The sequence below is a fragment of the Eublepharis macularius genome, chromosome 7 (genome assembly GCF_028583425.1).
Source record: "Eublepharis macularius isolate TG4126 chromosome 7, MPM_Emac_v1.0, whole genome shotgun sequence".
Taxonomy (NCBI): domain Eukaryota; kingdom Metazoa; phylum Chordata; class Lepidosauria; order Squamata; family Eublepharidae; genus Eublepharis; species Eublepharis macularius.
The window spans coordinates 97,696,132-97,710,168 of NC_072796.1; the positions used below are offsets into that span (position 1 = coordinate 97,696,132).

The window sequence follows — 14,037 nt, forward strand, 5'->3', positions numbered from 1 at the left end:
CCTCTAGATCTCCAGCAATTTCCCAACTTGGACCTGGCAACCCTAGTTTTCTCCAAAACTGCCAGAGCCCTCAGCCCTTGTGCATTTATACAGGCAGAAGTTCAGCAGCTTTTCCTCGTACGGAAATGCAACGAGCAGTTATCAAGGAGCGGGCGGGCAAACCTAATTAGGCATCTTTCCTCCCGGTTGGCTCGCCGACCTCAAGGCCCAGAAATCCGCCCTGCGATTCCACCCAGCCGCCACTGAGCTTCGCTCGAGCTTTCAGGCAGGGCCTTGCCTCTTGATTGTGGCCGCCTTCGTTGCCTAGTAACTGGTAGACCGGCTTCCCTGCTTGCATTAGGCCTCCCTTGCTGCGGCAGGGGCGGCGGCGAGACTGGGATGTTGCTGCCCTGTTGGGCGCCAGCTGCTGTCGAGGGTCATGAATGCCTCCGGCAGTCTTACGGAGTGGCGAGGGGTGCGGCGGCGGCGGCGGCTTCTCGGGCGCTTCTGACCGTCCTTTGCTTTTTCCTAAGCGAGGCGGCGGAGGGACCGCCATGAGCAAGAGTCCGCAGCGCACCCGCTTAGAGCAACGGGGTGCGTGACTGGAACGGGCTGGGGGGCAATGGGGCAGGGTGAGCCGCAGCATCTCTTTTTTCAAAAGCTAGTGATATTAGGGGGAGGGTGGACGGGGGTGCTATTCTCTCCTTTCCCCCTCTGCGCCGTGGGATACTAGCCTACCTTACAGATCCAGAGGAGTTAGCCGTGTTAGTCTGTAGTAGCAAAATCAAAAAGAGTCCAGTAGCACCTTTAAGACTTGGTGGGTACTGTCAAGTTAAGAATTTGGTGGGTGCTGTAGTCCCACCAAATGAAGTGAAGAAACAAATTAACAGGGCCAGACTAGTACCCAGAAACAGTCTGCTCCAGGACAAACCTAAAGGAACTAACAACAGAACACCACTGGTTGTCACCTACAGCTCCCAGCTCAAACCCATCCAACGTATCATCAGTGAGCTACAACCCATCCTGGAAAATGATACCTCTCTCTCAGAAGCCCTGGGTGGAAGACCTTTCCTTGCCTACAGACAGCCCCCCAACCTTAAACGACTTCTCACTCACAACCATGAATCGGCCAGCAGAGTCACCAGCACAGGTACCAAGCCCTGCAACAGACCCAGATGCCAGCTCTGCCCCTATATCTACCCAGGGAATACAATTACAGGACCCAATGGCATCAACTACACTGTCTCTGGCTCTTACAGCTGCTCATCCTCCAATCTGATATATGCCCTCATGTGCCAACAATGTCCTTCTGCTCTGTACATTGGACAAACCAGCCAACCTCTACGCAAAAGAATAAATGGACACAAATCTGACATTAGAAATGGAAACGTCCAAAAACCAGTGGGAGAACACTTCAATCTACCAGGACATTCCACCAAAGACTTAAAGGTCGCTGTGGTTCAACAGAAACCTTTCAAAAACAAAATCCAATGGGAGGCTGCTGAATTGGAATTCATATGCAAATTTGACTCTGTCAAGCGGGGACTGAATAGAGACTATGAATGGTTATCACAGTACCACAGGTAACGGATTCTCTTTACAGAGGCATGATCTGGGGGAGCCCAGTGACGCCTGGTGTGGGCTTTCGGGGACCACAGTTCTCTTTGTCAGATGCAACTGGCAGGGAGAGCTGTGGTTACCGAAGGCTTATACTACATAGGAATTGGATACCTTCACTGCTACAAACTGACTGCACACCAAAAGGAGATGTTTACATTTCCAAGCAAAGGAATGTTTTGATTGCCTCTATGCTAATTGCATTCTGCCTTCTTGTGATTTATGCCCCCTTCCTTCCCTCTCTTTCCCCCTCCTCTTCTGTATCTGCCCAGTTTTGATCAGGCATCTGATGAAGAGAACTTGATTCTCGAAAGCTTATGCTATAATAAAATTGGTTAGTCTTAAAGGTGCTACTGGACTCTTTTTGATTTAGCCTACCTTACAGAGGTGTTGTAAGTATTGCGAGCTAAAACTCAGAGAAGGCCACTAGATGCATGTTACGAATTCAAGGGAGAGGTGTTGGAGTCCAGGCCTGCCCTCATCCCTTAGAGGAAAGGATACTTGTGAGACTCATCAGAAGCTCTTGTATTGTTTTGAGTAATTCAGGGAAGCACCAAAAAGAACCTCCTATAAACTATTTCTATTTCACAATACTTAAATGTTTGTTAAAGCAAGATTTTTCACCCTCAAAATGTATGGCATGAAAAAGTCTGATGGCTTTTTTAACTGTTCAAATGGAAAAAGTGGGAAATTTTCTAGAAAATATCCGCTGTGCAGCCATATGGTGACTCAGAGCCCCTGGCTTGCCCTACATTCCCTAACCTGAGTTCATTGCAAAACAAAGCAAAAAGCTCTAATGACTTGATAATTGATGAAAATTCAATTAGCACTCTAAAACTATTTATTTTAAGATGTTTATATACCTACCATTTTCCTGGGCATCCCAGGAACCAAGTGGATAACAACAATAAAAAATCAATAAGGAAACAATTTGATAAAGCATATATTGTTTGTGTTATGTGCTGTCAAGTTGCAAACGACTTATGGCAACCCCAGAAAGGGGCTTCCAAGGCAAGTGAGAAACAGAGGTGGTTTGTCATTTTGCCTTCCTCTGCAGAGTCTTCCTTGGTGGTCGCCCATCCAACTACTGATTCTGCTTAGCTTTCAAGATCTGATGAAATTGGGCTGTATCATGCTGTCTTCTGTCCCAAAGCATACATTACAGCAGTAAAAAATAATACAATAACATCCTTTGGACATATCCAGAATTTTTATTATTATGTTTTCTTCCACGTTTCAGTGTAAATATTTTAAAATGTAGTATGTATGACTTCTACTTTTCATATAAAATGGAGAAACTTTGCATCTGAATAGTTACTGCTTTGTTCATTTGTCTGCAGAATCCCAAGTACACAATGATAAACTCCCAGGAATTTCTTGCCTTCCAGAATCGTAAGTATTTCCCTATAGTCTAATCAGTATAAAATTAATATAGCAACATTGTAAAAGTAAGCTTTAAAATAAAAGCAGGGCCAATCTGATTTCAACAAGAAGCTGCTTGTTGTGCTGTCTCTTAACCCAGCTGGTGCTGGCCCATCCTAAGTTAGTATCTTCTCTCCCCCTCCCCCAATAATTCTTCACTTGAACTAATGGAGATGGGCATCTTACTGGGTAATCCTAAGAATGTTTAGTCAGAGGTAAGTCCCACTGGCCTTGATGGGACTTGCTCTTTGGTAAATGTGCAGAAGACTGTAGCCTTTGTAATTTGAATTGCTAGATGAACACAGAACTGTGTAACTCCGAAGGACTGTGCTGCTACTTAGACAGTGCAATTTTCTGCTGCCATTGTCCCATAGTAAATAAAAGCTGCCTACTAAAATCTCCCCTGACTGCATGTAATGACGCTGAAATTATCTATTGCCTTTCTGCTTTGCTAACCCACAGATACAGTTTGACACAATTGTTCCTTTCTTTTAGCCAATATTTCTCTTCTCTGCTTTTAACACCATCTGCATTTTATTGATATTATAAATTTCTCAACCATTTGTTGTGCTTCAGGTTCTTCTTTCAGATTGTAGGGAGGGAATGGAGATTCAGCAAGCTCCAACATCTGTTCAAGGATACATTCAATTTAAATGGCAAAGGAAGGGTCTATATAAGGAGTTTAACTGGTTGCAATTAATATAAGTAGGCAACTTGTCCAAACAAAACAGACATCTGTTTTGTTTTTTAAAGCATCTATGTTTAAGATATAGTGCCTTAGGTTCTACAAACATGACTGGATTTCCACTTCTGGTTTTCTGTCCACCTTCTTACTGTGGTCTCCTGTGCCCCTCCCTCCCCACAAAGGCATAAGGCATAGGGGCTGTTGCTGTAAAGGGAAATAGACAGAATTCACCACCCACTTCCAAGTAAGCAGAATACTGTTCTGTTATACAAGGCCAGGTTTGCTTAAAAGCCATGGACAATTAAATTACTTATAGCCATGATTTTCACACTGTTTTTGGGAAACCTAGGTTTTTTTGAAAACTTTATCAAAAGTTGGGAGACAGGGTCAACGGAAATATTGTTTACTAATAGGCCCCTAGAATGTACAGCCAGCAGCAAGGTGTGGGAGGGTACCTTGAGAAGCACTCAAGGTTTACACTGAGTAACGACAAGGCCCAGCAGACATGGATACTGTTTTTTATAAACTCGGTGTGTCCTCTAAAGCACTTCTTTGCAACATTCAGAAGTTTATGGAAGATATGCCAGAGTTCCTCAGCAGACAAGTTGATATGGACCTCGATCCCTGAACTTAGTATGTATGAACATTTGTTTATATCCCTGGCCTCTCAATATGTATAAACCACAATCTGCCCAGACATATAGGTGTTCTTGGGGCGTGAAACACAGGAATGCTGTCTAGGTTCCTGGTTCCTTGTTTACAACTAGTAGAATGAGGAAATATCTGTAAATGACAACATTTGAAAACTGTTCCCTGATGCTTAATTATTTTGCATCTTTGAAAACAGCCAACCAATTGTTTCTCGGCTGTCCAAAGAACAAAAATTGCCAGTTCTGACATCTGACCACAAATATCTGGATAACAAAGTCTTAAGAAAACCATTTTGGAGTCATCCCCTTGAGAGTAGCTGGAAGAATGCTGTGATAAAGACCAAAAAGATGAAACAGGGTAAATCTTGTATCTATGTTCTTTTATACATGTGTTACATATAAAAGAAGCAAACAGTATATATCTTTCTTCTCTACTTTATCTTCACAACATCCCTGTGACGTAGTGTAGATTAAGAGGGTGTGACTGGCCCAGCATCACCTAGTGAGTTTCGTAACAGAGAAAAGATCTGAGCTTGGGTCAAAGTCTGAGAGTCAAACTAAACATGACACAAGGCCTGGGTTCATTCCGTTGACGAGTGATGTAATTTTATCTGGAAACTGTAATTTTCAAAGACAGAGCTGCATGGGCTCGCTGGGGGATGGGGAGGAGAGGGATTCCCTCACGGCTTGTTGTCTGGCCACCTCTACAAGCAGGTTGGACAGTTCCCTCCTTCCCCTCATGCTCTGTCTGCTTCCCTGCCTCACTCACTCCCGTGCTCTGGGTGGCTGCATGCCTGCAGTCCCAGAGAAAACAAAGGCAGGAGGAAGGCTGCAGTGCACAACGGCCCACATCCCCAGATACATGACCACTGCTATACTGCCTCACAGAGTGTGGGGGAAGGGAGCCAGCCAAACAGCCAGCAGAGGTGGTGGAGGGCTGAGAGGGCATCTCTCCCACCCCCCAGCGAGTCTGTGTGGCTTTGTCTTTGAAAACTACAGTTCCCATGTAAAATTGTGTCATTGGCCACTGGAAAGAACCCCTGCCTGGTGTCTCATTTAGCTTGAGCCCTGACTGCCTGACCACTACACCATGATCTGGTTGACCAGCACAAAGAATAAAATGTCCATGAACTGTAGTAAATTTTAGCTGTGTACTTGGCCAGATGAAGACAGGTATTTGCTTGCTTCTGTGAAAGCATGTGCACTCAAGAAGGCCCTTTACCATATTGTTGCACATAGCCCGGAAATTGGTTTCACTAAATGTACTTGTTTTCTGACCAGTTGAAAGAAGACCTCACCAGTTACCCATTCTGAACGTGTTTTGTCGGAAGTTTCCCATTGACTTCATGGGACACTTCTAAGTCAGTATGTTTCAAGTTGTAGTTACAATATAGCGTTAAATTTCATTGCCAAGTAGTGACCAACCACTTTGAATAACTGCTTAAAGCAGAATATACTGCCAACTAAATAACTCTACCTAAATTACTTTTTAAAGCAGAATATACCTCTGCGTATGGCTTGAAAGAAACCAGTGAAAATGCTGCAATGCCAAGTCTTGCTCAGGGATCTGAAAGATACCTAGCAGTATCAAACTCATCTCCTGTTGTACAGAAGACAGAAGGTGCTGCTAATTCATTTCCAGTCAGGTATATTTTTGTAGTCTGTGTTCTATGAATGATCTGAACAATTTCTGTTACCAAAATTCACTACACAGAATATTTTGAAGAAGAATTGCAACGCTGGCATTTTTAATTTGCGTGTTCCAGAAGATTCTTTGTATACATGGCATACATTTTTGCATCTGAAGTCAAGTAGCAGGAAGGATGATACTTTTGGAAGACAAATAATGGTACAGCTATCCACATACACAATAAGTAATCATGATAAAGTTGACATTATGACATTTCCAGATCTAAAGCTGTCTGCTTCTGATTCATAGATGCACATTTGATGTGTGTCTTCCTACTAATCTAATTAATCAGAACTGTCAGCTGTGACAATAATCATTTTTTTTTGGAGGAGAGGGGGAAGAGTTCTGAGCTCTGTTCATCCTAACTGGTGTTCACACTGTCAGTGCTAACCTTGGCCTGATTTAATGCAGGTGATAACTTGCCCAAATGACTTTATGCTTGTATTGAATATGCAAGTATTGCCCAGCTTCACCTGGGCAATACTTGCATGGTCTATCACTCCCTGGAGTACTACCTAAGCATGCATTGCTATTGCATGGGTATCAGTTCAAATCAAACAAGACATTGAGAAATAAAATCACATGACCAATCAAGTTCTTATGTCTCACCAGTGTCACATTGAAATCAGGCCTAGTTGATCAAGGTTGAGTATGATTTCTGATTTAGTAAGGTAGTAGCTTAGTTCCTTGTATGGCTTTCTTGTTGATTTGTTATGTACAAATAAAAAATATTTTTAAAATCCCTGTACAAATGTAGGCTCTGTAATACAGGCTGCAAAAGAAGAAAGTACCCTTGCTTGCTTGTTTCTTAGCTCTAGCTCTGGAAATAAATGATACTGAGCTATTTCATACAGAGCATTCTACAATAATATGGGTGAAGCATTATGTTTTCTTCAGTTCAAACTGATTCATTTAATTGCCACTCAGTCACCATCTTGCATGTTGATTTTACATGTAATAAAGTTGGAATGGAATGTATTGGACTGATTACTGTGTCTATGGTCTAGGAAAGTACAATTATAGTACAACTTTGCTTAGCATTGCACTATTAGTATCCAAAAGTAAACACTATGTTTCTGTGAAATCAAAAAGAGTCCAGTAGCACCTTTAAGACTAACCAATTTTATTTTATTGTAGCATAAGCTTTCGAGAATCAAGTTCTCTTCATCAGATGCCTGATCCGAACTCGGATCAGGCATCTGATGAAGAGAACTTGATTCTCGAAAGCTTATGCTACAATAAAATAAAATTGGTTAGTCTTAAAGGTGCTACTGGACTCTTTTTGATTTTGCTACTACAGACTAACACGGCTAACTCCTCTGGATCTATGTTTCTGTGTTCACTTATTAGAAAGCACATCTGAGTTCATTTGGGCCTACAGCTGCACCCAAGTAACTTTCGTAGTTGATATTCTTACAGAAATTCACAAAGGGCTTGATCCATAGGACACTGTATATTCAAAGTTACACCTAGTTGCACATGCTAAGAAATGCTCAGTCTATTTGCCCAGCTGTCCCAGTACTCTGTACCCTAAATGTCAGCACTTTCCAAGGTCTCTCTACAATTCTTCCCTAGTCCTGCTAATGTTTTGAGTGGAAATACCATAATTGAATCTGAGACCTTTTTTGTGTGTGAATCATGTGTCCTTCTGTTCAACTATGGTTCATCCTGTGAAAATAAGATTGATTTATAATAGACAGTGCTTGTATTACAAATTTTGTCAATATTGCCTCCTGTTGTCTCATGCATTTCTTTGAATAGTATACAAGCTAAAGCATACAATGTGAATTTTAAGGCAGAAAGCCTGATCTTACACACACACACACCCATTAGGATATGCTTCAGGATTCCATCCTCACATGTTATGGAAAGGAGAGTGGGGGAGAAACAAAATAAAATATAGGCAATGTAATATGGATGATTACCATTTATTTTACAGACCTTTTAAGACTTTTTCTTCAATTGTTTAGCTCTTGCATTAACGAGGACTACAATTGTTTGCCACCTTTATACTTGTTGCCATCTACTTCATCACAATATTTTGATGGCTTCTACAAAAGCAGGTCAGTCTCCACTATGGGTGATCAATTTAATTCTACTATAGTAATTTTAGACCATAAAGTTGGGATTCTCAGCTGCTCCCAAAGGTAGAAAGCCCTACACACCACTAAGATGACATCAGGATTTGAGAGTTTGACTGAGACTATATACACACAGCTACGCTCTTAGCCCATGGAAAAGTTGCTGTTGTCATGTGTATGTTCCTTCTGTTGGAGGACTGTTTGGGTCAGATTTGTGAGGTACAACCTGTTTTACCAGCACCTGAACAGTGGCATGTGTGGTTCATGCCTGCCTTCCGTAGTTCAAGCTGTAGCATTTTGAAAAATGATTTCTTTTTTGTAAAAAGCATAAAATATGTGAATGTGGACATAACAGATCATAATAATGTAATCATGTTTAAGTTCTGAAAAGCATTGCATGATACTACTCTTAGGAAAAAAAGATGAAAGCTGCAGGAAACCAATAGCTTGATTTATTTTTATTATTGTGGCTATAGTTGGCCATTTTCATTGCATTGTGTTGGTCAAGCTGGGAATTCTTCATCTTCTCTTTGAATTTTTACCTGTTATCATTGAGTATCCCATTTGGTGTGAAAAGTGATAAGGTCCTAGAAGAGTCCACTTTCTGCCTCTGCTTGCTTAATTTTATATTTCTGATCTTTGTACAACTGAACAATCTGTAAGAGATTAAAATAAAATGTAAAGTGACAGAGCCACTTTTGCCAGTGAGATATGGGCAGCCTGTAGGCAAGACTTTTTGGTACAGAATGGTTCTTTCCAGAACAATCATGGGATTGACATATAATTTTTAACAAATTTTGTAGATGGGCAATTATTAAAGCAGTCCAGGCATGAGAGTATGACTTGCATTTGGACTATGAGTAGATTTCATACATGTGCTATTAGAACTGATTATATCAAAGGCAGTAGTGTACATATGACCTAACTTCCTTAGGTACCCAACGTCATAAAAGCCTTTTTATCACAACACTACATGACGAAAATACTGTATTTCTATTCCTATAAATCCTATCATTATTTGCAATATCTCTTTTTATTTCTCCTCTTTAGAGGAGATACAGCCATAGATAACATTGTTAGAAGAGAGATGAGTTCTTGGAAACCAGACTCTTTGAAGGCTCATGGGGTGGATGGTGGAGCTGGAGAAGTAGGAGCTGTGAGGTAAGGCAATTTGGATACTACCCCTTTAGGATGGTTATGTTAACGTGGGACAATTGACTTGACCCATGAAAATGCAGTTTATTAGTGGACCTCCCTGTGGCAACTGGAAGAGAGGCCAGAAATATGTGCAACTCAATCCTATACATATTTATTTAGAAGCAATCTCCATGGAGTTAAATGGGGCTACTCCTGTACATACATGAAATTGCAGCCTTAGACTCGCACCAGGCACTTGCACTAAGCCTAAGATCCTGGGAACTTTGAACCATATTTCAAAAGTCTCAGAATTTGAGCAGAGTTTTCAAAAGCAGTTTTCAAGTGGCATGGGAGCTGTTTGAGGAAAAACAAATCTCCTTTGGACTCATTGTTTCATAATTCTTTGGATTCTGTCAAGACTATCCAAGACAGTAACTATGAATAAAAGCTTGTGGGATCTTACCAGGGTGGAAGCAGGGAGATTATCGACTGCAGTTGAGGATTTTAAAGAACAATGCAGAGCTGACTAGAATAAAGAACAGACAAGTTGCTTCTTTTACATTTTTATGTATACACTTATTTGTGACAATTGTCCTAGACTAGACTGTTTATAGGGAAAACTAGGTATTTTCAGAGTTCTTACTGGTTCCTGGACCACTTCTGTTCTGATATAAACTCACAAAAGTACACAGCTCCTTCCAGCAGGGTTAGTGACTGTCTCTCCTCTGCCCACCAAATGGTGGCAAGATTTGCAAAAGCTCAGATAAGGGTTTTTCCTGTGGTGGCCCCACTCCTCTGGAACATGCCCGCCCATTGATTAAAGTCAGAGCCATGAAATCTTTGCTGCTGTATAGGAAAAGATGCTAAGCAGAACTTTTAAAGAGTGTCTGGCAAAATTTCCAAAAGCTTTTATTTACTTAAACTTATTGTTCATGCAATTGATTTTGTTGGAAACTGCTATGAGCAACCGGAAAAGCAGTATATCATTATCTCAACAAATAAATATCCAGTTTTCTCTATAGTATGCTAATTTAGTCCAGGACAGTTGTAGCTCACATGAGTTTATACATACAAATGTAACAGCCATTTTATATAACGTAAATGTAAGCTTAAAATTAGGAAACGAACAGTTGCAAGCCTACTAAAGATTTACATGCATGATTGATTCCAGAAAAATGTGTAGGTACAATTTGTTTTATGTCTGTGAGCATATTTAATAAAAAAATTTAATGAATTAGAAGATCACTGTTCTTTTCTGGTATACAAGTGAGTTAGAATGAAGCAATGGGAGTTTAGCATATTTAGTTCTACAACTGTCAGCTTTAGAGAGATAACATTTTTAAAAACCATTTTTTTCAATGATGCCCCAAATTTTCCATTGGGAAAAATGGAATAAAGGTCCTCAGGAGATAAACCCATTTTTTAAATTTCCAATTTTCCCCCAGTCACATTATCATGTCATGTCAAATGCTGCTGAATAGGAATATTATGGCCTCCATCGTTCAGCACTATGGCTTAGTTCTTAATATTTTCAGTACTTGATTGCTATGTTTAGATAAAATATCCTGTGTCGGTTTGCCAGTACAAGGGTTTTGATCTTTGTAAGTACATTGTTAGTAATGTAAATGAAGATGTCTTCTCCAGACCTTGGAGGAGATAAATGATAATATAATGTATTAATTTGTTGACTAATGTGTACAATGTAAATATTATAGGTTGAAGAAGTATAACCAGTGTTCCAGCCTAATTTCATTTTCTGAGGGGTCCAAATTCAAGCCTGGTAAATGTATAATACTTGTAAAATCTCACATCCTACCTCCTGTCCTTGTTAGAATGCAAAATTTTAAATGCAGTCTAGTTTAGATCCATGGATCTGTTCTGTTAGTGGCAGCAGTGCCTCTTTCATCAGGGAAGGCTTCTTCTTTTGAAGATCACCACTGCTAGCAAAATGGATCCATGGGAGATTCTAATGTGTACATCCTTTCTGAATTTTAGTTGTCATGCATAGCTTGCAATGGGTAAAATCTTTAGTAATGCATGTATACTATTTTCAGAGGTTTAATTTGGCTATATTAAAAAGAGACCTATGCTAGAATCTAGCCTGGGCGATTCATATTAGAAGATGAAATACTTGTTGCGTTTGTTATGTATGGAACATGTTTATTATGAACATTTATTTGAATGCAACATTGAACTCAGTAGGAAATGTGTAAAATTGGGCTGCACAGTGATCACTGACTATATTGAACTTATTTATAATCACCCTCATTACAAGGCAAAATGAAATGGAACAAACATTCAGTTTACCGTGCTGGAATAAGGAATTTAAACTATAGATATAAAAAGTCTTATTATACTGCTATTGGCAATATATTTTTGCTGGTCTTCTTTTATTGAAATTAATTTTATGAACTAGGAATTCTGTTATTCTAACTCTGTCAGCTACCTGGTCTAACCAAGATCCTAGTTGAATGTTTAAAGTGGGCCTGGAGGTACAGACCTCATGCCTCTCTTGTGAGAGTTCAATTTCTATGGTACTCTTATCTTGCCAGGTGTTGCTCAGAACTTCCCAGTTATACATTATGCAGGTCACATAGTGGATTTGGTTCCACACTAGCTTGGTTTCAAGTGGCCTGGGGCATAACTATCACGTTATGAAGAGTTCATTTCATTATTTGCATAGTTGCCACCTAGGTGCTGTATGGTTAATGGCCCAATTTGGTTGATTGTGTTGGTAGATACTGTTTCTTTCCAGAAATTTCTGGCAGAGGTGTCCATTGACAGCTCCTTAAAGCTTGCTCTCTACAGTAAGGATACGGAATTTTCTTTTTAGAGGATTCTGCTTCCTGAATCGTCCATACCTTTGAAGGGAATATAGAGCAGAGATGGCATAATGGCCTAAACATGGTAAATAGTGCTTAAGCAATTAAGCAAAAGCAATGAGATTGGTAAAGAAAGCTTTCTTTACCACTCCAATTGTATTTGCACAATTCTCTCCACCATGGTTCCATATTCTTAAGGGGCATTTTGACAAGAACTAGTCAAGCCACCTTTGAATATTTTGGGTTGTTTTATTTATCTTACTGTGTTTGGTGTATTTTGTGTAATGCTGCTGTTCTAGCCCATAGTTATGCAAAACAAAGCCATATGAGTGATATGCAGTCAGTGGAGTCCTTTGTTCTTGGCCTAGGCGACCATTTCACAGATCCTGTTAGTGGAGCTCCTCCTCAGTATCTCAAGCGGCTTTCTCAAATAGCTGCTCTGGAATGCAAAACCATTCACCAAGAGAAAAACAGAAAAGTCAGGAGGACCAAGAAACAAAGCCTAACAGGCAAGGAGCAGGCTTCCTTGTAATTACCGAGTTAGTATTTTGAGATATCGACAAAACCTTCTTCAACAAATAGTATAGTAATCAGTGTCTATTGACCTCATAATTGATGTACCACATAAAACTTTGATGTTAAACATTTTGTATGTTTGTAGAGGTACTACCATCTACAATTGAGTAAATTTACTGACACTTAGAACGAGTTTTCCATGCACAAATATTTCTATTAGCCATTTGTAAACAGTGCACTTGTAGTACACGTGTTGTGTTGGTCCAAAGCAGGGATATCGTCATCACTCTGACTGACTTCGCCAAGCAAGCGTAGCAATTCTGGTGATCCAGTCCTGGAATTGGCACAGCAGATAGCCCAAACACATTCTAAACTTGTTAGCAATAAATTAGTTTTGGGGGGTTTTTGCGCTTGAGCATGGACAGGGGTGATTGGCACATCAGTATGAAGACACAGCAATTGGTTGCTTTCATCTTGTGGGAGGAGGGTAGGCTGTTGGACATGTGTTTTGTTTGCCAATGCCCATGTGCAGCTCTCCCCGCCCCCCACTCTTTCAAAAACGGGCCCAAGTGAAGTATTACAAAGGTGCAATGAACAGGTCAAGAAAACTAGGAAATGGGTCACATATGGTCTCTGCAAGTAGAATAAGACTGCAGTTTGTTCCTCAGAATAAGCTCATTGAATAAAGGGGGGACTTGCATCTGAGTAGATCTGCTTTGCACTGCTCTTGAACCCCCAGTGTGGAATGAGTCCCTGGGATTAGAATCAGCAAGCATGGGACCCACTAGGACTTGCAGGGGTCATCTCATTTCCCACTCTGTCCTCTTTCACTCATAGCCCCCATAGCTTGTTTTCCTGCTTCCTTCTCACTCAGCAGAAACCTTTCTCTCTTTCCTTCTCCCGGAATTTTCTCACCATTGCCAGGCCCCAAGAACTCCTCCCTAGGTCATGACAGGATATGGGGCAGAACCTTTTCCAGGACTGTGTTGACTTCTGAGTCTACAAGCAGACCTCAAGCAGGTAGGTCTACTCACATGTAAGCCACTCTTTATCCATTAGGCATATTCCCAGGAACATGGATTGCAGCCCCATTCTAATAACATAACATTCAATTTATATACCGCCTTTCAGGACAACGTTACACCCACTCAAAGCGATTTACAAAGTGCATTATTCTACTCATACAGGCACATATTTGACTCATTCCTTACAGCTCCTATGCAAAACTGCACACACAAAAACCATGCCAAACCACATATTGTCGGCTATACTTAGAAATACTTAGAACCTGAGAGGCACTGGCAATGTCAAACAGTAGCATGATAGTTTTGTTTTGCATTCTGGTCCTCAAATTTGATGTTGGCAACTGGTACAACTGTAGCAGCAATATTGTAAAAAAAAATCAACAGCTGCATATAAAAGAACACTTGCATCCAAT

The 14,037-nt window shown here is 40.6% G+C and overlaps 1 protein-coding gene across 1 annotated transcript; it reads left to right on the forward strand.

The window, feature by feature from the left end:
* The first annotated feature begins 367 nt into the window (after positions 1-367).
* C7H8orf89 (chromosome 7 C8orf89 homolog) lies at positions 368-11,124 on the forward strand. Its single transcript, XM_054985889.1, has 7 exons — positions 368-573; positions 2,937-2,988; positions 4,551-4,711; positions 5,852-5,999; positions 8,014-8,106; positions 9,175-9,285; positions 10,977-11,124. Exons 1-7 carry the CDS (start codon positions 423-425, stop codon positions 11,122-11,124), a joined length of 864 nt encoding a protein of 287 aa, XP_054841864.1. The 5' UTR covers positions 368-422.
* The last annotated feature ends 2,913 nt before the right edge of the window (positions 11,125-14,037 follow it).